Here is a 27977-nt window from a genome sequence, read left to right on the forward strand (position 1 = left end):
CGGCGAGCTCTTGGGTCCAATTCAGTGTTCTGAGATATCATTGGTCGTGGCTAGTTAACCAATGAGAGAGTGGGCTTGAAAATATCGCTTCGCTGATTGGATATCCCTCTTCACGTTGGACGCACTCTCAGCCAATGGGACGACAAAGCCAGCAGAGGTGACAGGGTCACCGCGGAGCCTGCTGACCCTCCTCCGCCGGCGGCACAAGCCTGTGGTTCTTTGAGTCAGGCCCCGGCTAGGGCTTGCCGCGCCGCCGGTCGTGCGCCGTCGCGGGTGCGGCTCTGATGCTGCGACTGGCTCCGGACGCCCGGAGCTCTGCAGGGTACGTGAGCCGGGGGCAGGCTGGGGCCGGGAGGCGGCCGCCGCACCGCGGGCCCGCCGGTGCGCTCGCCTCCTGCCAGCATCCCGCGGGACTCTCGCTCTCCTCCCCGCCTCCGACTTTGACCAGCCAGCCTGCCTTACGGGTAGCGGGTATCGTCTGCCTCTTTGCTTTTGCTTCGTCTTGTCGGCGTGCTTTCTGTAAATCCCGTCCACCCGCCAGTCTTAGCGCGCAGGCCTTCATTCAAGAGACACCCGTGTCTACAGGTGGTGGGCATTCGCGCAGTTAGCGGCTCCTTTCGAAGGCCCCGCTTGGGTCAGTTGTTCAGTGCTTGCTTGCTCGAACTTTTTCCTGTCTTGTGTTCTTATTTCCTGTCACCCTGAAACTCGCTCAAGACTGTTATGTGAAGAAACTGAGGCTTGGAAGAGGTAACTCAATTCCCAGAGAGTTACAGTTAGTTAATCGCAAGGAGAAGCCAGATCGGATCTCAGTGTTTGGTGGCGGTGTTGGCTTTTCAACCTCACTTAACTCCTTAAGGACGTAGGCTAGGTCTGTACCCGCCGCAGCTGTTAGCACGTGAGAGCTAAATACGTCTATGAATTAAGTGGTGATTTCTTGGCTGAAGGAAGAGAAGAACTTATCCGACCGACATCTGCCCAAGTACAGATGTCTCACATGCCCCGTGTTCCTAAGACTGCCTGCCTGTCAGCGGCATAGCCCTCATCTGACAGCTTGTTGGACATCTCAGATTCCCAGACCCCATTGCACTCACTGCGCTTGAACTTGCTTTTTTTTATTTTTTTATTTATTTATTTTTTTTATTTTCGAGACAGGGTTTCTCCGTAGCTTTTGGTTCCTGTCCTGGAACTAGCTCTTGTAGACCAGTTTTAACAAGATTCCTCAGGTGATTGCAGTGCGCATTAAAGTTTGAGGACAGTGTTTGTCCAGATAGAACCAAGGAAGAGAAAATAAGGCTGGGTAGTGGTGGTGTATGTCTTTAATCCTGGTGTTTGGGAGGTAGTGGCAAACAGATCATTGTTAGTTCTAGGCGAGTCTCATTTATATAGGCCAACCAGGGCTAAGTAAGGAGAAGAAAAGGTAAAGGCATACATTATATGCCTTCTGAGACTGAGATACAGAAAGACAAGGACACAATTTTTTCACAGTTTTGTCATTTTGCAAGACTGGCTTTTCTTTTTCAAAAAATGAAATATGCCTCCCACAGTTTTAACTTAGCTCCAAATCTTAAAATAGACATCATTAGTTACGGTGTTTCCAAATCGTCTTGTAAGACATCAGGTGTTGACTTTAAAGGTAAAAGAGCAAACTAAGACTACAGACATGATAATTTACTGCTGACGGTTGAAAACCTTCCGTTTATTCACACACAGTTGCCGGAGCTGTCCTGTGTAAGGCACACCCCTATTTTCTCCGCTTTTCTTCATTTGCCATGAAGACCTTCCAGTAACTTTCTTTGGAAGGAAGGGTTTTTTCCAGCTTATTCATTTTGGTAATTTAATAATAAAGCTGAAACAAACAGCCAGATCCACAGTATCCCACTGCTCAATAATTAGTGTCTTGGAGAGTTTTAGTTTTCAGTGTTCTCTTAAGAATTAAAAAAAAATTATTTTCAGTGATTGCTTTGCCTGCATGCATGTCTGTGCACAATGTGCATGCCTGGTGCCAGAAGAGGGCATTGGATACCCTAGAACTGGATTTGCAGTTATAAGCTGCTGTCTAGGTGCTGGGAATTGAACCTGGACTTCTGGAAGGTCAGCCTGTGTTCTAATTGCTGAGCGTCTCTCCAACCCTACTTCAGTACTTTGTTCCGAGGCATTTGCATATATGTACCAGTATAGTTTCAAGCTACTCTCTGCACCAGAAATCATTTGACGTGCTTGAGCTTAGGTCTTGCCTTCAAAACTATCTACTGACGTTTTGGATACACCCAAGGAATCTTTTTTTAAATTTTTATTTATTTATTTATTTATTTTATTTTATTTTATTTTTTTTTTTTTTGAGACAGGGTTTCTCAATGTAGCCTTGACTGTCCTGGAACTCGCTCTGTAGACCAGGCTGGCCTCGAACTCACAGAGATGCACCTGCTTCTGCCTGCTGAGTGCTGGGGTTAAAGGCATGCTCATCCACTGCCCAGCAGGAAATTGTCCAGGTTTGTGCTTGACATTAATGCTTCGGATGAAAATACAACCAGCAAACAAATGAGCAAACATATTTGCATTTGACCTAGTGTGGTATTTACTGTAGAAAGTAAGGGAAGGATTTTGTTTGTTTCAATCTTCATTGTGGTTCATTATCTACTATAAACTTGCTCCGATCAGGATTTCAGTTATTTTAAATTCTCTTTGTGGGTGCTGTTGTACTTGTTTGGGTATGTGTGCTTGTATATTGTGTGTGTGGAAAGCCTGTGGAGGTTAACTTTGAGTATCTTCCTCCATCTCTTACTACCTTAGTTTTGGAAGCAGGGTCTTTTGCTGAACCCGGAGGCTCATTGATTTGGCTGATGTGTGAGTTCCAGGGCTCTCTGCAGCCCCAGCCCTGGAATGACCAGCCATATGCCACTGTGCATGGGTTTTGTTTGTTTGTTTGTCTTGTTTTACATTGGTGCTTGAGATTCAAATGGAGGTTCTTGGGCTTGCTCATTCATCCCTTTATCCACTGAGTCATCTCCCCAAGTGTGTGTGTGTGTGTGTGTGTGTGTGTGTGTGTGTGTGTGTGTGTGTATGTGTGTGTTCTCAAGTGGGTGCGTGCATAAGGATGCGTGCACGTGTCTGTGCACATATGTGGATGCCAAAGATCAATATCAGGTGTCTTGTAAGTCTTCCTCTACTTTACTCTTTGCGATAGGTCTGTCACCGAACCTCCAGGTATCCACCTGTCTCCACTTCTGCAGCTAGGATTACATACATGCACTACGTTACCCTGCTTCTACATTTGGTGATGGGAATGCAAACGCAGTTTTCATGCTTGCACAGCAGACACTATAAACTGAACCATCATCGGCCCTAAAGTTATTTTTAGTGTGCCCCCAATGAATTTAAAAAACTGTCTTACATTAGCATGTGAAGTAATGGATTTCATAATGGCATCTTCATATGTCATTATATGTTGCTCTCATTCATTCCCTTCCTCTGTTTATTTTGAGGTCAACTAAATTCTAAATGGAGGAATTGTGGAGTGAATCCCTCAATAATCACTTACAACCATTTTTCCAGCTTGTGAAGGCAAATATCTTCATTATACGATTTAAGTTTACTTGATAGGTAACAAAAAAAAACATACTGAGTATATTCAGTAAAAAGATTGTGTTTAAAACTCTAACTTAATAAAAGATTTGTTTTTATTTCTATGAGTGTGGGTATGTGGACATAAGTGCAAGTGCCCATGGAGGACAGAATACCCTGGAACTGAAGTTACAGGTGGCTGTGAGCTACCAGTCATGAATGTTTGGAGCTGAACTCGGGTCCTCTGCAAGAGCAGTATGTGCTCTTAACTGCTTAGCCATCTTCATCCCCCAGTTCTAACGTTTAAGCCAGGCAGCATAACCCTAGTACTTCAGAAGCAGAGAGAATGTGTTTTTCCTCCTTCCCTTCCTCCTCCCCTTCCTGTTTTCCCTTCTTTGTATGTATATGTGGCACTACCTTGCAAATGCTAGACAAGTACCCTTTTATCCTCAAGCTTGTTTCCACCTTCTTCAGCCCAGTGTAACTCTTATGACATCATTGTTTTGACAGGCATGGTGGTGTATTCTTGCCATCTCAGCACTGAGGGCTTTAGCAAGAGGGTGCCTGCTTTGGGCTGGTCAATGAGATATCTCAAAATTAAAATAAAATAAAAATTGCTTTTGTGAACTCAGCAGTCTACAGAAATATTGATTATTTTAAAAGATTCAGACGACATAGTTGGAAAGGGGTGTCTGTAATCTGATGTCGTCAAGATATTAAAATAAGGTGAACTTTTGGCACTGAATAACTGCCCTGAAGTTTTACATCAAACCTGTAATTTGGAGGGCAAATCCGAGCTCCAGCTGCTTTTTCTTGCCTCATTTAAAGTTGTAGTTGCCATGCCCTTGACCACAGCTCTGCTCATTGCGGTTGAGTTTGTCACTGCCTGATATTCCTGACTCTTCCTAGACAGACTTTAGTTTGAGCCTTTCTCACTAGGGTTTGAAGGTGGGACTTTTAGGATATTTTGACTTCAGGACATTCCAAAGGATCAGGAAGATTATGTACAACATTTAAGGAATAATCTCCATTGAATAGTTATCCAAGGGTGACAGATAAAAACAGAACTCTAAATCCCAGTGCTCCGGAGGGAGAGGCGGGTGGATCTCTGAGTTCGAGGCTACAAGAGCTAGTTCCAGGACAGCGATGGCTGTTACACAGAGAAACCCTGGCTCCAAAAACCAAACCAAACCAAACCAAACCAGACCAAAATTTCTGGAACTCTGTAGTCTCAAGGACGGCCTGGGTTCTGTGAAAAAAAGCCAAAGTAGTGTTTGGTTTTGTTTTTGTTGTGTGTGTGTTAACATGCATTTATTTACTGTATGCAGGTTTAGGTATGTATTGGCACATATGTCACAGTGTGCCAAGGGTGGAAATCAGAGGGCAAGATGTGGGAGTAGGTTCTTTGTTCTACTGTCTGGGTCCCAGAGGTAGGACTTAGTTGTCAAGTTTGGTAGCAAGTCTAACTGATGTGTGGTTTTGTTTCTGTTTTTCCAATACAGTATCTCAGGTGGCAAAGGCTGACCTCACTTGCTATATTATATATCTTGAGGATGACTTTGAACCGCTTTTCCCTGCCTCTCAACTCTCTCAAGTGCAGGTTTGCAGGCATGGACCACCATGCATGGTTGAGTATTTGGTTCTTCCTGCAAGTTGCTTGAGCCTGTGCCACTGACAGTACAAACCCTTGGGTAAGCTGGTATTTATAAGCAGGGCTGCTGATGGAATGACTGAGAAACCACCAGTCCTAAACCTGGTAGTTTATCATGTGCTCGATCCAGTGCCGCCTTTTATCCTGACTTTTAGAGTGGCAAAAATAACCATAATATTTGGATTCTAAGATAATTACTTGATAAAGGTTTTATTGTTATAAAGTCTTTTCCTTGAGTTCTTTGTATTTGCTTGGAGATTAAAATCATTAATGTATTTTATATATATATATATATTATATATATATTTTTTCTTTTCAAATATAGTGTGAGTTAAAGACCATTACTGGTTTTAATAACATTGCTAAGTAGTTACTCTAACACTTTTTATTGAGTAATCTTACCAGTTTTTGTCAGTTTTTACTGAAAACTACCTTTTATTGAACATGTAGAATGAGGAAGGCATAGACAAAGCTCTTTGTATGCATTGTCATTTTATTTATACGGTATGATGTTTTATAGTTTGTGTTGTCAGCCTCATTTTATAGTTGTGCACATTGACACAGAGTGCACAGGGTTTCCATGACATTATAGCTTTTTAAAAAAGATTTTATTAATGTGTGTGTGTGTGTGTGCCTGTATGTATGTGAGTGTATGCCACATGTGTAGGGGTGCCTTTTGAGGACAGGAGAGGCACTGGGTGCCCTGGAGCTGAGGTTCCTTGCTGTTGTGAACCTCCTGGTGTAGGTGCTGGGAACTCATTCTGTTCTCTTGAACAGCAGGGAGCACTCATCTGCTGGGCCATCTCTCCAGTCATCTACGGGACCAAACCTCGGTCTGCTATGACTGGGAGACCGACCTCTCGAATGCATGAAGCACCTGGAGGTGTATCTTTTGCAGCAGGCGGATAGAACTCAAGTCAGTGTTCTATCCACATACCAGTGTTAGGAAGGACTTTTGAATTAGGGTCGTGCTGTAGTCAGTACAGCTGAGTTTGCCTCAGCCTCTAGAGGCCTGGGGCCACAGGCATGAGCTCCTGGCTGGGACACACTTACTCTCCCGTCCTCCACTAGTACCTCTGCTTTACTCTATCTCTGTACATGTCTGTATGTGCTACTTTGTTGCCTTTTCCCACAAAATAACTTCAGTAAACTTTTCTGAACTTTTAAGACTTTATCCATTTATGCACGTTAACATGTTTGTATGTTCTTCAGAATAAGAAATGTAATGCAAACTATTATTGATTGATGGTATAGATTTTAAAATCCTTCCTTCCTTCCTTCCTTCCTTCCTTCCTTCCTTCCTTCCTTCCTTCCTTCCTTCCTTCCTTTCTTTTTTTCTTTCGAGACAGGGTTTCTCTGTAACTTTGGAACATCTCCTGGAACTCTCTCTGTAGGCCAGGCTGGCCTCGAACTCACAGAAATCCGCCTGCCTCTCTCCCAAGTGCTGGGATTAAAGGCGTGCGCTACCACCGCCCAGGCAAAACTTGTTTCTTAATGTTTGTTTCTTTGTCTTTTACATGACCTGTACATTAGGTTTACACAAATGCTCTGTTTTTTAAGGCAGAGACTTGCCTGTAACCATGCCTTGAACTCATGAACTCATGATCCTCCCGCCTTCCTGAAGCCGTGTGTTGAGATTATAGGTGTGACCTACCAAACCCAGATATGCTCATTACTTATATGGAGAAAAAAATATGCTGAGTTTGGAAGGAGGGTTTGGAAAGTAGAAAGACTGCTGAGAAACACAATACTAATAAGTAAGATCTCCCCCCCAGTCTGTACTGAAAGACTTGGCGACTTGGAGCAGACATTTAACTTGTCTGACTGTTGCACTTCATATTCTGTCCCCTCTTCTCGATGTGTTTCTGTTAGACATCAGGAGGTGGCAGATACAGAGATGGATCCAGCTGCATGATGGTCCTCCAGTCTTCTTGGTTGAGGCACAGACAGGTCATACAAAATGGGCTCTTGGTTTCTTGCAGAGAAGCCCTTTTTCCTTTTCTTCCCTGATCTTGGGATTGAACTCAGGAACTAAGTAATGTATACTAGGCAGTGTTCTACCATTTAGCTAGTTGCTTGAGTAAAATTTTTGTTTTGACAGAGTCTTAGTAAGTCACCCCGGTGATCCTGAACTCGGTATCTTTCTGCTGTAGTCTACGAGGTTGCGTGGACCATAGGTGTGCTGCCGTGTCTGGCAAGGACGTCCTTTGGTGCTCCCTTTTCCCTTGGAGATTTTGTCTTTTGTAGATAGTTTGCTGTGTCTCCCAACCCCTCCCCATAGATGAGCAATGAAAACCCAAGCTGTCAGCTCACCACTTCCCTTGAGGCACTTGTTTTAGCCTAGAAATGTTTCAGGAAAGGAAAAGTCCTGGCAGTGTTACAGTTTGAAAAGGAGAGCAAAGGTTACAAGCTTGTACATAAAGACCTTGTTTATTGGAACCATAGTGTTAAAATATGTATTGCTAAAATGAGATTTATTGGAATATTGAGGATGACATATGTTCTTTTGCATATATAAATAACTTGATTTCTTCCTTCAGCTTATGTTCATTTTATTTTTCACAAACTCTGGAATTGCCAGTTCTTATTTTTGTGTGTGATTTAGATTCATCTGCTTCCTTCTAAAGATATTATAATGCAGTTACTTTAAAAGCACCATAGCTGGGCATAGTTGGCGCATGCTTGTAACCCTAGCTTTTGAGAAGTAGAGGCAGGAGGATGAGGAGTATAAGGACAGCCTCAGCAACATAGGTAGTCTGAGGCCAGTCTGGACTGTGTGAGACCCCACCTCAGCAAGTACAAGTCTAAGTAGATGGGATCCTAGTCACCTTGGCAGACTAGAACTAATTTTGTCAACCGTGCTTTTTCTTTTTTACAGAATTTAAGAAGATTTTATTCATGTGCATGTCATAGAAGATGAATTCATCTTCTACTATGAATGAAGAGCCTGATGCTCTGTCGGTAGTTAACCAGCTACGGGATTTAGCGGCAGATCCACTAAATAGAAGAGCCATCGTCCAGGATCAGGGATGTCTGCCTGGCCTTATTTTATTTATGGACCATCCCAACCCCCCTGTTGTTCACTCAGCTTTGCTTGTAAGTTGCTTTTATTATTTTCAGTCTCGGTGCTTTAATTTTGCGAGTAAGAATTTTCAAACACCTTTGATAACATGGTAAAAGATTAAAGGACATTGTTAGATCATGCAGTCTTTATTTCGGCATATAAAAATATGGAAATTATGACGTGTAGTTCTTAACATAAATAGCCACATGTTGATTTGGTTCTTTAATGTAAATGGTAACTATGTAACATGTAAATAAAATGTTCTGGTACTTGGTATTTTTAATTAACATGATGATCTATTATTTGTGTTTTCTTTTTGACATGGGATATTGCTGTGTTGACCAGGCTGTTCTCCAGCTCTTGGACTCAGGTCATCTTTTGACTGTAGACATATACCACCACACCCAGATCATTACTGCCTTCCCACATTTGTGTGTATACCTGGGCCTCCAACCCAGGGTTTGATGCATGTTAATCAAGTCCTGTCCCCTAGCCCATCACTTGAGAGAACTGGAGTTAGAAATGTACTTTTTAGTACAAGGAATTGAAATCAGGGTGTCATGAATGCTAAGTACATGCCATACTAAACTACATCCATCACCCAAAAGATACTATTTTTTATTTTTAATTTCATAACAGCTTTTTTTTGTGAAGAGGGAGATGGAGACAGGATTTCACTTTGTATCCCAGGCTAACCTAGAACTCACTTATCCAGGCCTATCTTCCCAAGTACTGGGATTACAGATGTATAGAACCCCATCTGGTTCATAACAGCTTTTAAAGATGTAATTCCTATACCTTCATAAAGTTCTTGCATTTAAAGTGTACAGTTGAGTGACTTTTATTCACAGAGTGGTACAGCCATCTCTTTAGTCAATTTTAGAATGTTTTAATTTTGTTAAATTGTTTTGAGGCATAGTCTTGTTAATGTTTCTAAGACCTACCTGGGTCTTGAGACCCTGTTGAGTCAGCCTCTCAGGTGTTGGGATTACTTTCGGACCTTTTTATCACCTCAGAGAGTGCTGTACTGGTCACCTCTTCTTCCTCCCTTGTGTAGGCAGCACTGGATTCTGTATTTGCTACTCTGCAAAATTGCCTATGGAGTTTTCCTGTAGATACAGCTATATAATAGGTAACGTTCGTGACTTTGGCCTCATTTATATTATGTTGAACAGATATACCTCCACATGTTTCAGGGCTTTGTTTCTTTCCATGTCTGGGTAATATCTCAAACGCCATTTTGTTTATCCATCCACTAGTTGATGGACATAACACTTATTTTAATGTATGGTAAGGAGGACAGAAAGGAAAGAAAATAAACAGGATCAAAGCTAATGATTCAAAAGGGTTTATGAGAAATGTGGAGGGTAGAGATATATGTTAAAGAGCAACAAGACCATCAGACAGATCCAGAATGGAAGAATTTCTGTGTGACAGGTAAAATCTGGGCCCTTCAGTAGCACTTAGTTTAGAACAGAAAGGCAGCTGGAGCGGAGGAGAGAGTAGCGATGGAAGTGACTGTCACACGTTTTAAGGGACGTGTCAGTCAGACGTTATCTGTAGACCTGACTTCTATCCTGATTTGAACACTTTCATCATCCGCACCTTCTGAGTGACTGGAAGTGAATGTGCAGTATTCAGTAGACGACACTAAATGTCACTGTGAAGGCTGCTGAGATGACTCGGCGGTTAGGAGCTCAGACTGCTCTGCAGGGAACCTTAGTTTGTGGTACATAGGCATACAGAGAAGCAAAATACCTGTATAAGTAAAATAAAACAATTTAAAAAAATTTAAAGGCATTTGACCAATGAGAAGGCTTGTTGGCAGGTAAAAGTGTTTGCCACCAAGCCTGATGACCTGAATTGATGCCTGGAACCCACATGTTGTGAAGAGAGAACCAACTTGTGTAACTCGTGTTTTGTGACTTCCAGACATTGTGCTGTGGTGCAGGGGCATGCATACAAAATAACTAATATAAAAATTAAATTAAAAATGTCATGCTTCATGTATGATGGTTAATGCCATCAGGTGTGGTGACACACACTATTCCTGGTACCCGAAAGGCAGAGGCAGGCTTATCTCTGTGAGTTTGAGACCAGCATGATCTACAGTAGTGAGTTCCAGATCAGTTAGCACTATATAGTGAGACTCTGTCAGAGCAAAACAAAAAATGCCTTGCTGTCGAAGTGTTATTAGCTAGAAAGTGAAAATGTGTTAAGACTTGAAGAAAAGGTCATTACTTTTTTAAAAAGGTCATTTGTGTAGAATTTTATAATAGTATTAAGATAATCTAAAACTAATTTCTTCCTGAGCATGGTGTCACCACCTTTAATCCTAGCACTTGGGAGGCAGAGGCAGGTGGATCTCTTGAGTACAAGTCTGTCATGGTCTACATAGTGAGGTCCAAGTTGGCCAGATATACATGGTGATATCCTGTTTCAAAACCAGAACAACAAATAAAAACACCAAACTAATTTCTTAGAGATGTAGTGAAATATCTACAGATGAGATGTTCTCTACTGTTCAGTTAGGATTATGGACCAGATTGTCGCTTATTGAAGCTGGATGATGGGTACATGGGAGTCACCACACATACTTTCTGTGTGTACCCCAGTATTTCTATTAGTTCAAAAGACAGGCTGGAGGCAGGAGGATGAGGAGTTAAAGGTCAGCCTGTGTGCCGGGAGATGTTGCCTAGACAGAATAACTGCATAAACGGCAGAAGAGGGAGAGGTGTCCTTTGACTGGTGTTTGCAAGGGGACTTAGTTCATGCTGGGGAAGGCTTGGCAAGAGCAGCTCAGCTCATGAGTTCGTGGTGGTGAGAATGTGTGGTAGACTCCTTTCGGCACAGTCAAACAACTGAATGAATGGCAGCCAGGGATGGGTATAACCTTCAAAAGCCCCGCACCCCCTGCAGTGATCCCGCCAGACCTTCCTTAAAGGATCCACAGTCTTCAAAATGGTGCTTCAAACCAGATCAACTCTTCAAAACATGACCCTTTGATGGGGGATATTCCAGATTCAAACCACATCAGTATTTTTTGTGTGTTTTATTTTGTTGTTTTGGAAATAGAATCTCCTACTATATATCACCTGTCCTGTCTCATCTCCCTTAGTTTGGGATTGCAGGTATGGCACTATCACATCTGACTCGAGTAGGTAATTTTTTTGTAGGCGGATTTTCTAAGTATAGAAACTAGGAAAGGCTGTTTACTGTGGGGAGGGTAAAATTGCTCAGCGGTGCTGAGAACTGCCTAGTGCAGTAGTATTGGATTGATATGATCCTATGACTGGATTATTAAACTACTTTTCTTCCCACTTCAGGCCTGCTATAGGCTCTGAGGGCCTAATCCCTGGATTTGTCCAGGGTTGGTACTCGGCCAGGTAAGTTGGACAGAATGACTGCAAGGAAGTTAGAATAGGATCATGGCAAGAGTGGTTAAAGTGGTGAGATCATAGGTGCCAGTCTGAGTAGTGAGGGAGCGGAGGTAGAAGGTGCGAGCTAATGAAAACCTAGAGGCCAGTACATTGCGGTTCTAATAAGGATGAGAAGCCGGTATGCATTTTAATAGTTCCCCTTTCAGAAGGTAATTTCAGAACTTTATTTTAGTTCAGTGGTCACTTCCAGTTTGATAAGATGCATTTTAGACCTATTTGTCCACTTTTATCGTATGCTTTATGTATGTCCCCTTCTTTTCTCCCATCTTTGTTATGTATATATACCTACATTGCTTTAAGCAGTATGCTCTCAGTCTTTGTGTGTGATACTCAGGATTAACAGAACTTCATACATGCTAAGCAAGCACCTGGCTAACTTCCTAGCACTCAGCTTTAAAATATATTGAATTTTTAAAAATTCAGTTTGTTTTGTCTGTGACAGGGTCTCACTAGATAGCCGTGGCTGTTGGCACTCATTGTGTAAGGCTGGTTTTGAACTCACAAGAGTCCTGCCTGCCTCTGCCTCTCAAATGCTGGAATTACAGGCATGTGCTACCACAACCAGCTGTCACTTGAGAGTTTGGAGAATTTTTTGGAGTGCTGTTGCCCTGTAGTGTAGGTTTGTCTCCAATTCTGGTTTTGTTTTGAGAAAGGGTCTCATATCACCCTGGCTGGCCTGGACTTTACTCTGTAGACCAGGTTGGCCTTAAACTCACAAGAGATCTGCCTTCCTCTGTCTTCAGAGTGCTGGGATTAAAGGCATGCGCCGCCACACTTGGTGTTACCTTCAGCTGTTAACCCCCCTTGTTTGTTTCTCTGAGTTAGAATTGAAGGTATGTGCATCCATGTTCAGTTTCAAATGTCTTTTATATTTGTTCTCGTCTTCACTGTTTCCAGTGGTCTTCATTCCTAAACATAGACTAACATGTACTAGCCTCCTTTTCTTTCCTGTCTGCCCGAGGAATTCTTTTTCTTTTTCTTTTCCCTTCCCTTCCCTTCCCTTCCCTTCCCCTTCCCCTTCCCCTTCCCCTTCCCCTTCCCCTTCCCTTCCCTTCCCTTCCCCTCCCCTCCCTCCTTCCTTCTTTCTTTTTAACATTTGCAGTGTTTGCTATTATCTTCCTCTACTTAAAAATTATTGCTGCTGTGTGTCTCCTGGATTATATGTTTTCTTTCCCTCCTTTTTTTCTTTTTTCCATAAGGTCTCACTCTTGTAGTCCAGGGCTGGCTTGGAACTTGCTATGTAAATCAGGCTTGCTTGGAGCTCAGTCAACCTGCCTGTCTCAGCCTCTGGATACTGGGGAAACAGGAGTAAAACAGGAGTGAGCCACTGACTGTATCAGGCTGCCAGCGTATATGATTTCTAATAAGAAAAGTGTTATACTTATTTGAACACTTTATTTGTCTGTACTTTTATTTGTGTGTGCATCCACATGTGTCATTGCTCACCTGTGGAGGTCAGAGACCAGTTTTCTAGAATGGATTTTCTCCTACTGTATACTCTGGGAATTGACCTCAGGACAGGAATTAAACTTAAGTTGGGATTGAACTCAGGTCATCCGGCTTCCATGGCTCAAATTGTCTTATTTGCTGAATCATCTTGGAACCCTGAATGACTTTTGTGACTTCTGTGGACTCATTACTGTTTTTCAGGAGATGCCTGATATATATATTTTAGATTTTAAGGTATATTTTCTTTTTATTGTTATTTTACTTGTAATTTGTTGAATTTCTTGAGTCCGTGGGTTTAAATCTTCTGAGGTTTAGGAAATTTTCATCCACTGTTTTTTCATAGGTTTTTATTTTTAATTTTTGCTGAAAGTCTCCCTCTTCCCATTCTTCAGGTCCACATAACGTTAGCATGTGTTGTCCTGTTGACACTGCTACTGAGCCTTTATGCCCCTGTATTTAATCCCTTTTCTTCCTTTCTGCACTTCATTTTGGCTAGTTTCTGTATTTTAGAGTCCACTGCTCCTTATTGTGTAATCTAAACTGTTTTCGTTTCACGTTTTGACCTGTAGAGGTTGTCTGCCTGCTTAATGACTTCCATTTCTCTAATTCTTGTCTTAATTTTTCATCCTCACCTTCAAACATGAAACATACTATAATAGCTGTTTTTGATGTTTTTCTAATTCATAATCTCTATTTTACTTTGATTTGTGTCTTTTGGTTACTTTTTGCCTAACTATTCTGGATATAGGTTACATTTACCTTTTCTGATCTGGTGATTTTCTCCCTGTGCCAGGTATTAAAGCCTTTTAATGTGTCAGGTTTTTGAAAATTGTTTTAAGTTAGGCATGGTGGTAAACCTTTAATCTAGCACTTAGGAAGCTGAGGCAGATGATTCTGAGTTTGACCAGTCAGGTCTACAGAGTGAGTTCCAGAACACCCAGAGCTATACAGAGAAACCCTGTCTCAGAAACTTTAAAAAGAGAAGAAAATATTTCTATAAATGCTGTTGAACTTTTTTCAGTGTTGCTTTTAGGTAACTTGGGACCAATTTGATTTTTCAAGATTGCTTTGGGCTTTGTTAGAATGTGTGCAATCTGTGCTACCTCCGTTGCCATGGTAAACACATCTAGGCATTCACCCTGATGCCTCATGGGAGGTGAGGTCTTTGTTCCTCTGGCAGATGTCATCCCAAACTCTTCCCACCTCATCTTGACTTCCGTTTCTGGTAATGATATTCCCTTACCATGTGGCCTTTCACGCTTTGCATGTGCAGATTGCCACTCACACACAGACTCTCTGGCCCCCTCTGTAGATCTTTGGAATTCTTGCTGTTTGGGACACTACTGTGTGCCTCTTCTCTGCAAGTATGACTGCTGTGTCTTCCTCAGTATGATGTCTGCCTTACAGACTCAAAAACCACCACGCCCATTTGAGTTCTTCTGAGTGCTACGTCTAGACTGCTGCTATCTGTGCAGTGAGGAAAGGGTCTCCAGGACCTGCCTCGTCCCTTTTTCCTAAGGACACAAGTACAGGGAAGGGCAGTTTGCACAGATAAACCTTCATTAAGGGAAGCAGAAGTCACAGCTTTATAATCACAGGAAGAGAAAGAGGTGCTTGAGTTTGTGGCCTTAATAGCTGACACATTTTTAATAGACTCAGCACTTTTACTTGAAAGGCAGAAGACCCGGTAGAAACATGAAAGATAAGTAGATTGAGACGACCGAGTTACGGTGGAGTCTGTAGACGAGAGCAGCGTTCACTGTAAAGGTCAACAGCCGCACAACCCCAAAGAAGCCGCGTGTGAAGGAACGGTGGAAAAATGTGCCTGTTGTAAGAGAACAGTACCTGGAAAAGTTAGCTTATCTCCTAAGTACAGAGCTGTGACTGTTAGTTCATCTTGTAATTTTCATTTTATTTATTCTGGTGTTTTGAGATGGTCTCCTTCTGTAGCCCAGGTTATCCTAAAACTTAGTATGCAGTCATGGCTAGCCTCTGACTCAGAGCAAATCCTTCTACCCCAGCTTCCGTCCTGGTGTACTTGTGGGAGTACACCGCTTTGCCTGTTTTGTTTGTTTGTTTGTTTGCTTATTTGTTTTTCTGATTTACAACACATTGGAAAGGTGTAGTACAGTAAAACAGGAGTCAGTTCATTATATAAAGTTCATTGTATGCTTTGTCCCCCAGCAGTTTACTTTAATTAATGTGTAGAAAGCATCCAGGGACATGATGGCTGTTGGAATTACTTTTTGAGATTAATAAATGGAAAATAGCTCCTTGTGATCTTGTAAAGATGAAATGATAAATAAAAGTGAAACAACCTAATTTTGACCTTGTGGATAAGGTAGGAATGTTCATTTCATAAGACACATTCAGTTACCACAGCTCCTAGGAGATTATTTTGAATGTTACATTTAAAGGAGAATTTAAAATCAATTGATGCTGAAGATAAAAACACTTATTTTCTTTTTCCTCTCCCAGTGAATTGTAAGTGACCGTAGTTTCAAGCAGTCTGGGTGTGTGAATTGACTGTGTTTCTGCTGCAGGCGCTCCGGTACTTGGCTGAATGCCGTGCGAACAGAGAAAAGATGAAGGGAGAGTTGGGGATGATGTTAAGCTTACAGAACGTCATACAAAAGTAAGTACGGCAGACAGTATTCTCTGGGGCAGAAGAAAAAATGGTCTGTGTAAGCCGATGGATAACTCATATTTATTGAAATTTTATTTTCTTTTTCAATTTCAAATATTATTTAGAAATTTTAATGAACAAAAGATAGACTTCTGTAAGTTTTTTACCCAAAAATATTTTGCTAGTGAATATTTGTTTTCTGTGTTGCCCTGGCTGTATTGGAATTTGTTTTTTATACCAGGCTGGCCTTGAATTCAGAGATCTGTATGCCTCTGCCTCCTTGCTAGGTTTAAAAGTGTATACCACTATGCTTGGCTGTTAATTTTGTTTTTACTGATAAACATGGTTATTAACAGTCCTTATAAATATGTTTATATTTTATTTAAAATGTTGACATCTATCCTTTTATTTTGGGATATTAATAAGTATTTAATAATTCGCTTCTGTCTCCTGTATTACAGTGATAATCCTAAGATATTTGCAACTTATGGGGCAGAAACAGGGCAGCAGAGGTTTTTGTTCAAATTTCAAGACAATTGAATATTCATGGCTCTTAGTATCTGTCAAACATTTCCTTCTCACTGTGTTTTCTAGTCCATTAACTGGTGCTTTATACTATAAAGACTTAAAATTCGGGTATCACTTACTCATAGGCCATTGCCTAAAAATAAAAGAATACCGTTTACGTGTGTTGATTTTACTTTTGAGATACTCTTCACATAGCTTAGGCTGGCCTCAAACTTACTCTTTGATCAAGGATGACCTTGACCTACTGATCTTCCTGCCTTTACTTAGAGTGCTGGTATTGCAGGTGTGTGCCCCATACCTAGATTTTGTGGTGCAGGGGGTAAAACTCAGAGCTTCATCCATGCAGTCAAGCACTTTATCAGCTGAGCCACATTCCAGCCTTGTATGTGTGTGATTGGTTATAATTTTGTTTAAAACGAAAAAGTTGTACACTAAATGAAGCTTTATAAAGTAAGTGAATTGATTTGGTAGCAGAGCAATGACACAGCTAATCATAGTAAATAATCTGTAGTGATGTCATGGAGCACTGCCCTTGTGACTCCATCTGTAGTGATATCGTGGAGCACTGCCCCTGTGACGTCATCTGTAGTGATGTCGTGGAACACTGCTCCTGTGACGTCATCTGTAGTGATGTCGTGGAGCACTGCCCCTGTGACTCCATCTGTAGTGATGTTGTGGAGCACTGCTCCTGTGACTTCATCTGTAGTGATGTCGTGGAGCACTGTTCCTACAACTTCCATCTGTTTGATACTCAAAGGACCCTTCATCATGGTCTTGGAAATTCAGAGTTTCTTTTGGTGAGGTTGTTGGGAATCTGAAAGTTTATGGAAACTTAGATTTTTACATATATCAACAAATCAGTGGCATGTGTATTCCTTAAACAGGCATAGTTATTGAAGTTGAAAGTAAGTAGTAGTACAAAGAAGATGTGGAAAATTAGATTTAAAAGTAGTGTTAAAGCTGGGAGGTAGTGGCACACACCTTTAATTCCAGCACTCCAGAGGTAGAGAAGCAGGTGAATCTATGAGTTTGAGGCCCAGCCAGGTTCACACAGAGAAACCCTGTCTCAAAACAAACAAAAGGAGTGTTGAGAGCCAACATTTCAGCACCCAAAAGTCTGAGGCAGAAGGACTGCCAGGAGCTAGAGTCGGCTTGGACTCTGGAGACTGCTTCTTAAAACAACAAGGGATGGCTTGAGGTTCAGGGCACTGGCTGCTCTTCCCATGGACCACCCACGCAGTCACTCACAGCTATCCAGAAGGCCAGTTTTGGGGATCTGAGCCCCTCTTTTGGCCTTTGTGGGTACCGTATGCATGTAGTGCATAGACATGCATACAGACAAACCATATATACACATAAAAATAATAAAATATTTAAAAAACCCAAAATGTTGAAAAAACACATTTTCCATTTGAACTTTAACAATTTAGAGTGTGTTCAAGTAGCATGCCCCTAACCTATAAAGTAATTTCTTAACCTTGTGGTAAGGTGTTTGTGTGTGTGTGGAAAATATACACGGGCAAAGTATGGAGACCACTATGAAGTTACTGAGAGAAATTGAAGACATTATCTTGGCAGGTCATTAGGGATGGTGATCTAAGATAAAGTTAGAAATGTGGATTAATGTCTTAGACATAAAGAAGGCTGGGACAGGACTGGGCAGAAAAAGTCCCCAGGCTCCTGTACACTTTCAACAAGAAAGGAGCAGATAGACAGCGTGACAGAATGCCATCTAGATCAGCCCTGTCCTGAACAGAAATGACGTCTTTCTGGGCTGCTTGGAAAGAGCATCCCTGCCCTTTGTCTGTGATGGTCTAAAACTGCTGTGCTGGCAGCTGGGACTGTAGCAGAACAGTCCTTTATTTAGTTAATTTTACTTTTTAAATTTATTTGCATGGGTGTGTGCCTGGCTGTAGAGGTTAGAGGACAGCTTGAATACGCACCTTTAAGCCTTTAACTGTTAAACCACCTCATTGGGTTGTAAGACTGCGTGCTTGCCTCTGTCCAGCTGTCGTCTGGTGAAACCATTCTCTTCAGAGGCTTGAAGGAGAATTGGGCCCAAAGGCATCTGCTGTGTTGGTGAGCCAGATCTTCCTGGCTTCTTTGTCATTAAAGGCCATAAAGGCCTTTTTTTGAGGTGAATCCAAGTGGTGTGTCTACATGGTTTCTGAAAGTGACTTTTTTTTCCTTTAAATAAAGTATACATTTTTAGAATAGTATGGTAATTGCTCCACTAATAATAAAACATTTATTACATATTCATTCTAATTTGGTCCCTTAGCCTTTTTAGTAGTGGAGATACAATGATCGATAAGACATTGCAGTTTATTTGGCTTCTGTAGGTCTCAATATTTGAAGATTCCCTTTCAAGTTTCTTATGTGTTAATTTTTTTTTTTGTCCTAAATCCCCTTTCAAGCTTGAAGAAAGTCATTTCTATTCACCAAAATAAGCATTAGAAGCATCTGTAGTTGAATGCTGTGTTAATGTAGTTAGCCTAGTTCGTTGCTACCTTATTATGGTAGAATTACAGGCAGACTCTCATGCTACCTGGCATTTCCATGGGGGCTGGGGATCCAAACTCCATTTCTCACTCTGGCATGGCACAGGCTTTCCCTGGTAAGCTGTCTTCCTGGCTCTGTTAATATTTCTTTAGATGGCATTGCTAATATGCTTGCCAGCAGTTTCCATCTCATTAGATTTTTTTTCAGACATCAAAAAATATCTGCATTGCAGCTCTCTGCCTCTTCAGTTCAGCTTTAAAAATAGGCTACCTTAATCGATAGAAAAGAGATGGTTTGAGCAACAATTGTGGCAGCAGAGAAATTTGGTAACCTGATATATTTACTTGGTTTCTTATTTAATGATTTGAATTAAATGTACTTTTGTACCGTGCTAGGATATATTCTGAATCTCAATAAATCATGTTTTAAATGAAGTTAGGAGATTGTTACAGGCTAGCCAGGCATGGTAACTCATTATGAGTGTCTTGGTTAGGGTTTCTATTGCTGTGAAGAGGTACCATGACCACAGCAGCTCCTAAAGGAAATCTGGGGCTGCTTACAGTTAGACAGTTAGTCCATTATCATCATGGCTAAGAATTCTACATCTTTTTTTTTTCTTATGGTTTTTTTGAATCAGAGGTTCTCTATGTAGCTTTGGAGCCTGTCCTAGAACTCACTGATCTACCTGCCTCTGCCTCTCAAGTGTTGGGATTAAAGGAAGGGAGAGTGACAATGGGACTGGCTTGAACCCTTGAAACCTCAAAGTGGCTTCCAGTCACGTACAAGGCCACACCTAATTGTGCTACTCCCTGAGAGCCAGTTGGGGCCATTTTCATTCACACCATCACAGTGAGGTGGAGAAAGTTAGCCTGGACTGTGTGAAAAGTTGCATGAAGATCATACCGACTTGATGCTTTCCTTATTTTTTCCTTTTCATCCTTAAAGTAGAGTCTTGTATTAGACTGATCTCAAGATTGTGTGGTCAAGGAGGACCTTGAGCTTCTGATCCTCTTGTCCCCACTTCTTGAGTGCTGTTGTTACAGCAGAGTCACTGCCCCTTGTTTGTTTGCTGCTGGGAATATAGGGCTCCAAGCCTGCTAGGCAAGAGCTCTGCCATCTGAACTACGCTCCCAATACTGAGACTCACTGGTGTTGCTTTTTTATTGAATAAGATAGCAGTATGAAGTAAACAAAACTCACCGAAGTTGGGAAGTAAAATTACAGAATCAGCAAAAGTGACTGTGCATTTCTTTTCAAGGACTACAACGCCAGGAGAAACAAAACTTCTGGCCTCTGAAATCTATGACATCCTTCAGTCCTCCAGTATGGCTGATGGTGATAGTTGTAATGAAGTGAATTCACGTCGAAGGAAAGCTCAGTTTTTCCTGGGAACTACAAACAAGCGTGCCAAAACAGTAGTTTTGCAGATAGATGGTCTCGATGATACGGTAAGATTTAAAGATGTGCTTCATAAGATGGCAAGAGAAGTTGTATCATTACTTTCTTTACAGTCACTTGCTAACATTCTCTAAAAAAAAGTTGGAATATTAGAATTTTACCCTCTTGACAAAAGGGACACCTTATGCTAAAGATACGGGCTAATCAGCATACATAGCAGTTTTAAATGTACATGTTCCTAATAGAAGGCCTAAAGAATATGCAGTGAAACACCTGAACCGGCAGACATGCAGGAAGCAGACAGGTCTAATTAAAGCTGTGCATGAGTTATGTAGATATGAGGTATAGCTTCTAATGTCAGACATGAGATAGATAACACTAAGTCCTGTAGGCATTGAAAGGATCTATGGTTAGCATGACTTCTGAGGGCTCATTGGTGTTGTAGCATGTATCTGCACACCCCCTTCTTTGTATTTCATCTCGTGGATGTGTGGTACTTTGCTTATCTATTTATCAACCGATAGACAGATGAATTGTTTCTACCTTTGGCTCTTAGAAACCTGCTAGGAGCATGTTTAGACATTTATTGTTGTTGTTTTTAAGCACATGTTAACATCCTCTTGGGTATTTACCTAGTGGTATTGCTCAGGCATATGGTAATTATACGTTTAATTTTTAATGGACTGTCAGATTGTGTACTGTGACTACACGGTTCTATATTTCAACCAGTTTCTCCATGTGCTCATCAGCACTTGCCATTTCCCAGCTGTCCTAGTGGATTGAAAGTGTTCATCGATGGTTTTGGTTTACACTTTCCTAACTAATGTTGAGCAACATTCTAGAAATGTCTTAGTCAGTTTGTTAGTGGTTGGATTGGGGGTTATTGTGTATGTATTTTAAGTTATTTCAGATTTATATTTGAGGGAATGCTCATTTCCTCTTTGTTCTTTGACCAGTTTTAAGTGGTCTTTTATTGCTTAATTCTCTGAATTACATGGGTGATTATATTGACGGTGAGTCCTCTGCTAGAGTAGATGCACTCTGACCCACTGAACCATCTCTCCAACCCCCTTTTTATACATTTTGTTGAAATTATCAATGAAGTCATTGCTTTGGGCTTTGCTTGGTGGGCAGCTTTTTGACCATCTTTTTCTTTTTTTATTAAGTTTTGGCTGTCTATGTCTTTGTATTGTGCACATTTTGTTGAGGTCATAATATGTTTCATGCAGTTATTCATAGGATTTGTATAGGCTATGTTCTTGATCCAAAAATGCACATTTTGAAATGCTTTAAGATCTAAAACTTGTTTTTTTTTTTTTTTTTTTTATGATTTTTCGAGACAGGATTTCTCCATAGCTTTTTGGTTCCTGTCCTGGAACTAGCTCTTGTAGACCAGGCTGGCCTCGAACTCACAGAGATCCGCCTGCCTCTGCCTCCCGAGTGCTGGGATTAAAGGCGTGCGCCACTACCGCCGGCTGGAGTTTGAAAAATTTTTAATTTTAAAATTCCACTTTAGATTTTATTTCATGTGTATGGCTTTTTTGCCTGCATGTATCTATGTGTACTAGAGACTGGCACTGGATCCCCTGGAGTCTATGAATGATTTTGAGCTGTCTACCAGTAGTATTGAGCCTGGGCCCTATGCAAGAACAATAGTTGCTCTAAACTGCTGGGCCATCTCTCCAGCGCTAAGAATTCATAATTTTTGAATTTGAGGTGTTTAGCAAGTGTAGTTTACATAAAATTGTAAAATCTGGGGAAGACTCCCAGATCTGAAACACTTTCATCCCAAGACCAGGTAGAGGAGACTTAGCCTTAGCTTTTACTAACTTTTTCTGAATGTAAGGTTGGCAGTCATATTTTCCTCTTAATTCCTGACTTTAGCAGTTGGCTTTTCTTGGAAGGTAAATGTTTGTTAACTTCATCGATCTTTTCAAAGAACCAAGTGTTCTTTTTTTCTTCCTTTTTTTATTTTGTTTTATTTTTTCTTGTTTGGGACACACATGTTGAGATCAGTGGACGAGTTGCAGAAGGCGGTTCTCTTCTTCCACCATGTGGTCCTCAGAAGCAGACTCGAGGCGTCAGGCTTGGTGACAGGCACTCTTCCCCCTGTGACGGTCACTGGTTCTGAATTTTGTTCCTTTGTTTTGAGATCTGGTCAAGCCTGGGTTGACCTTGAACTCTAGTCCTCTGCCTTAGGAGTGCAGTGTGCTGCAACTGAGAACCAACTTTTTAGACTCTTAAAACAGTCTTTGCATATCAATCCCAGTTCCCACTCTCTCCCTTCCTCCCGCTCCTTCCTCTCCTTACACTCCCACCCCCCATCCACTCTCAGAGAGGGTAAGCCGGCCACGGGAAATCAGTAAAGTCTGCTATATCACTGTGAGGCAGGACCAAGGTCTTCCCTCTATCTAGGCTGAGCAAAGTGTTCCTCCAAAGAGAATGTGCTCCATCAAGCACTAGAAAAGGTTGTGGCGATCCTAATCTGTAGGCACTTCTCAGTCCAGTCAGGTTAACAGCCAAGATCAATATCAGTTCCAGCATGCTGTGCTGGACCTTGAAAACCTTCTGTGATAGGGAGCTCACCAGAGATGTTACCTTTCCAGTATCTAAGCTTCACTGTTTTTTTTAAAAAATAATATTTTGTCTGTATTTTAATTGTTTAATCCTAATTTAGTCTATGCGACTTGAGTTTGAGATAATTTCAGGGGAAATTATATATTACATATTCAGGGGTAGACACTTTTTTCTTTTACTCTTTTTTAATTGTTTTTATTGTGTTATGTATTTTTTTCCACTCCCCTTCCTTCTTCCCCCTAAGGGGTGGACACTTCAACTGGTATTTCTCCACTCACCTCTTCACCTGTGCCAGGCAGACTTTCCAAGGATCGCCACAACCTTTTCTGCTGTTTATTTAAGGCCTTAAAGCTAAGCTTTTTCTATTTTTTTTTTTAAGGTTCAGTAGGGGTATGTGTGTGTCTGTCTGTGTCTGTCTGTCTGTCTGTCTGTCTATCTGTCTCTGTGTGTGTTAGGGGAGGGCACTTTTACATCCTTCTTAACCTGTGACAGGATCAAATAAGTTAACAGCTACGAAAGTCCAAAAAATTTCTAGAAAATTTCTGCTGTATGAAAGTTGATGAAATGGAATACCTTAATATACATAAAGTATCTCTAGTATGTCTTGTTCATTTTGTTGACTATGAATACATTACTTTTTTAAAGCTAACACAGAAATCCAAAAGGGACTAGGGAGCTAGTTCAGCAGGAAAGAGTACTCGGTGTGCAGTCCTGAGGACCCGATAGCTCAGTGGGTAAGAATCCTCAGTGTGTAGTCATGCGGATCTGCATTGACATCTCCAGAACCCATGTACAAAGCCAGGCATGATTGCACAGATGCCTGAACCCCAGCACTGTGGGGCTAGAGACAGAGGATTACTGGAAACTGATGGTTGTCATCTTATCTCCAGGTTAAGTGAAAGGTCTTGTCACAAAGGAATAAGAGAGTGATAAAGCTGGATACCTATTACGTCCCTTGTATACTCCATGCATGTTTAGGTGCACATATACAAATACATACATGCTTATACACTCTCTCCTTCCATATACACCACACACTGAAAGTAACTACTTACAAAAAAGCATAGGCCAGTATACAGTAAGACCAAAAAGTCAAAATATAGCTGAAGTGATTAGAATGTCTCCTGAGGGTCGAAGCAGAAAGCAGTTTCTCAATTACAGGTACTGGACTGTGGGGATAAGAGGAAACAAATAGAATAAGATTTGGTGAAGTTAGAAACGGGATAATTAGTACCCTGCTTTAAAGTAGCAGAGACCATGTGGGTACCAGCAGAGGAAAAGGAAAACCAAAAGAGAATATCGATAATGCTTGATATCGCATGCCATGAATAAGGAGGACATAATATTTATAAGGGACAATGATTCAAACACAGAATACTTTTAATTCTAACTTATGCCTAGAGATTTTTAGACTAGAATAGAGGGCTAGGGAGTGAATGTTTTAGTACACCATATGGTCTCTGTCGTAATTGTGCCAACTCTGCCTTAGATGAAACTGAAGTCAGAGGATCTGTAAGTAAAAAAATGTGGCTGTCTCAGTAGAATGTAACAGACATGGCTGATGGCCTCTACTTTTCTGTTCTTGAGTACTTTGTTATGCATTGGGTGACAGTTATTAGCACTACATATTAAGATTGAAGTTTGAAATATGCCAAGAATTACTGTCGTGTTGTAACTTTCTTCCTTTTCTATCTAATCCTCGTCCTTGCAATAACATGTAACAATGTTCCATGCTCCTGTCAGCCGTGGACCACATGCCACTGTGGCACCGCAAGATTAGATATGTTTAGGTAGACAAGCAAGTACCGCAATATTCAGTTCCCTGCAATGTCTAGTGTGGAATAAGCTGTTGTGGAAGCTTAGTGTAGCAGGCCATGCCTTACAGCCCGTGTGTAGCAGGCTTTGTTATGTAGGTTTGTGTAATTGGTTCTGTGGTCTTTTTACAGTGACAGAATTGGCACCAGTGAGTGGTTCAGCATGGCTCAAGCTGACTTATTTTCTTTACTTGTTTTAATAACTGTTTGCTTTTTACTTTTTCAGTCTCGAAGAAATCTGTGTGAAGAGGCTTTGTTAAAAATTAAAGGTGTTATTAGCTTTACTTTTCAAATGGCTGTTCAAAGATGTGTGGTGCGAATCCGTTCAGATTTGAAGGCAGAGGTCAGTACTTTCAACAACTGAATGTGTGTGAAGTTACACCCAAGCAAGTCCTCATTCAGAATTGTTCCTTTATCCTTTCATCCCAGGCTTTGGCGTCAGCAATAGCATCAACCAAGGTCATGAAAGCCCAACAAGTTGTGAAAAGTGAAAGTGGGGAAGAGGTAAAGCTTGCATTTTATTTTACTCCTACCAGACTGGGACTCTTGATTCCTTTTTATGGTTAGTGGATTATAACATTCCTAGAGGAATAGTTATAAATATGAGGATGTGGTATATCTTGATTTCTGTCTTAGTAGTATAGAGAGATCTTTTGTGAAGTTCAGAATGTGCTAACGGAATCTCTGAACTCGGTGGAGATGTGATGCAGATTGTATATGTTAAGGACAGGACAGTTCCTTACATTGCTCTTCAGTACTTTCTAACTTGAGCTAGTTTTATGAATCCAAGACAATAAAGCATATTCTCTGAAGAAGTTAATACGGTGTACTCTAGATCTGTGTTGCGGAGGAGGGACCGAGTGTAAGCTGTGAGCTTTGGTTTCCAGACGAGCGGCTTTGTGGCACTCTGGGAGTTCAGAGTGCCTGTCTAGACACAGGTTACTACTTTTGCCCTAGAACCCCGATAGATTGCAGCTGCCGTCTCCTGTGTGCAGGGCACGCTCAGTTCTTAGACTGTCCTGCAAGAAGAAAACACTAGAAGACACAGAGCCTTTGAGAGTCTCTGGATGAAGATGACGCTTAAGATGAGGACGTGACTTAGGGCATGGATGGTGTCATGTTATGTTAGGTTAGTAATGGCTCTTCATGCTTCTCTGTGTCAGATGCTGGTCCCATTCCAAGATGCCCCTGTGGAAGTAGAAGAGAACACAGAGCTGCCTGACTACCTGCCAGAGGACGAGAGTCCCACAAAGGAACAGGACAAGGCAGTGTCCCGGGTCGGCTCACACCCTGATGGTGGAGCCAGCTGGTTGAGCACAGCTGCAAACTTTTTATCCAGATCATTTTACTGGTGACTTCAACTTCAGTTTGGGGCTCAAGAACTGTGCAAACCACCAGGGGGCCAGCTTTCCATTGTTGTGGTGAACTGTCAAGTGCAATTCGCAATAGATTATCATGGGAAGTCTCTAGATTACATGACTGCATATGCTGCATTTTACATTTTATTGGACGTTTTCCTCACCGAATGGTAAACAGGACAGAGGCTGCAGGTGGAATGGTTTATGAAGGTATTTTGGTATTGTTTTCCTTTGCTTAATGCCTCACTATTTTTTGAAAAACATGGGTCCACTGTTAAACCAAATGTATGTGCAGCTTTGTACTCTGTTTTCCATGGAGCATGTGACTAGAAGAACTCCTTTCCTCTAGCCTCAGGAGCTTGCTGAAGAGAAGTTTCGCATAGCTCAAGTTGTGCATGAATTACTGAATATTTTAGCAGCTTTTCTTCATGAATGATACATGGCATATGCTTCGGTACCCTTCTCTGAAAGTTGAAAACATACCTAGTTAGCCCCCTTCTGTGCCTTTTTTATTTTGCCAACCATGTTTATAGAAAGGACATTATTAATGACATTTTGCAAATGGAATTATATTAATTTGAATATAGCAGTACCTTAAAAAAACTCTACAAAAACTGTACAATCTTACTTGATATAATTTTAACAAGGCTACCATAAGCCAGTTAAGGCAGTGGGGGCATGAACAGCAGCAACGTGCTTTTGGGAGAATTTGAATGTGACCATGCATGGCTCTGTTGATTCTTGCTCACTTAGGTTATGGTGGCTCTTGAGAATTCAGTCCACTGTGATCTTGTGGGCAGCCTTACCCTGTGATGCCACTGTGTCCTGCTAGAGAAAATAGGGTTTTTTGTTTGTTTGTTTTTGTTTTTTAAATCTGGTTTTTCAAGACAGGGTTTCTCTGTGTAGCCCTGTCTTGAAACTCACTCTGTATACTAGACCAGCCTTGCTGAGATTAAAGGCACGCCACCACATCCTAGCAAGAAAGTAATAAGTAACAGTTTAAAGAGCTGATCAACTTGAAAACAAAGTTGGATGCCTCAAATGACTTCAGACAGAAACACCTAGCACATGCCTCTCCCAGAGATGTTTCTTTTTATTGCCTTTTTGTGATTTTTAAGAAAACACTGCACCAAACTGAATGAAACAAGACCCAAATTGTTGCTTATAGAGAAAGAAAGCCAGCACTGGTCACTTAGTCTTATTTTTCATGTTTAGCCAGGAAAAAAAAAAAAAGATTTCAGCGAAGGTAAGATACGTAAATACAGACATGTTTTTGGTTTTTTTGTAGACTGAATTACATGTATGTGATGTGTTCTTAAGATCCTGAAATATTTGACAGCTAATGTTTTCTTTGTAGAAATCAAGCTAAATCTGTTTTCATGTCAACATTAGAAACTCACAGGAAGAAACTGAAACGTATCGCCGTCACCACGTGGAGCTGCTGTTTTGCTCCTTGAAGAATGTGAAGTGAGATTGGACTCAGGAGGGCTTCCTCACATTCTCGTTGAAATCAGCCAGTGTTACCAGGGAAAAATAATCATAAAATACTATGGCCCATGACAGCTTTTGAGTTTATTAACATCATGGCTTTCTGGAATGAGGGTGTTGAAGGTATTTAGAGCATTTTTCTACATGTCTCGTCTCTGATTCAAGTGATACGCACAAGCAGAAAGCAGAAATTTTCAGGGCACTGGCTAACGCATACTGTTACTTGCTGCCAGAATTGGATGTGTTGAAAACAAAACAACAAAACCACCTCCTTTCTATAGCCATTAAAGCAAAGTTTACTTTCTATTTTAACACATTTTTCATTTTATTTTGCATTATCACACATTTATTTAAAAGTTATAGCCATTTGGTAGTGATGGTTCAGGACAGTTGATATTTTGAACTGACGTTTGTGTGTATCTAGGTGTTTCTTTATTCCAGGGCTCTCAGAAGAGTCAAGGCAACTATAATGGCAGTTTTTGAAATATATTGTAAAATAATAAAATAACAATGAAAATTGA

The 27977-nt window shown here is 41.1% G+C and overlaps 1 protein-coding gene across 1 annotated transcript; it reads left to right on the forward strand.

Annotated features, from left to right (window-relative positions):
• The first annotated feature begins 23 nt into the window (after positions 1-23).
• Armc1 (armadillo repeat containing 1) lies at positions 24-27977 on the forward strand. The gene is made up of 7 exons (XM_050142114.1): positions 24-322; positions 8091-8308; positions 15709-15800; positions 20080-20269; positions 24837-24953; positions 25040-25114; positions 25774-27977. Exons 2-7 carry the CDS (start codon positions 8129-8131, stop codon positions 25963-25965), a joined length of 846 nt encoding a protein of 281 aa, XP_049998071.1. The 5' UTR covers positions 24-322; positions 8091-8128; the 3' UTR covers positions 25966-27977.

This window comes from Alexandromys fortis, unplaced genomic scaffold, assembly GCF_014885135.2.
Source record: "Alexandromys fortis isolate MF-2015 unplaced genomic scaffold, M_Fortis_MF-2015_v1.1 scaffold_41, whole genome shotgun sequence".
Classification (NCBI taxonomy): domain Eukaryota; kingdom Metazoa; phylum Chordata; class Mammalia; order Rodentia; family Cricetidae; genus Alexandromys; species Alexandromys fortis.

What these genes read in the sequence shown, in the direction of transcription:
- Armc1 (XM_050142114.1), top strand. Translation starts at nt 8,129, where the DNA reads ATGAATTCATCTTCTACTATGAATGAAGAGCCTGATGCTCTGTCGGTA. An exon ending in TTGTTCACTCAGCTTTGCTT is followed by an intron (nt 8,309 to 15,708) that starts GTAAGTTGCTTT and finishes TTTCTGCTGCAG; the next exon opens with GCGCTCCGGTACTTGGCTGA. An exon ending in TAGATGGTCTCGATGATACG is followed by an intron (nt 20,270 to 24,836) that starts GTAAGATTTAAA and finishes TTACTTTTTCAG; the next exon opens with TCTCGAAGAAATCTGTGTGA.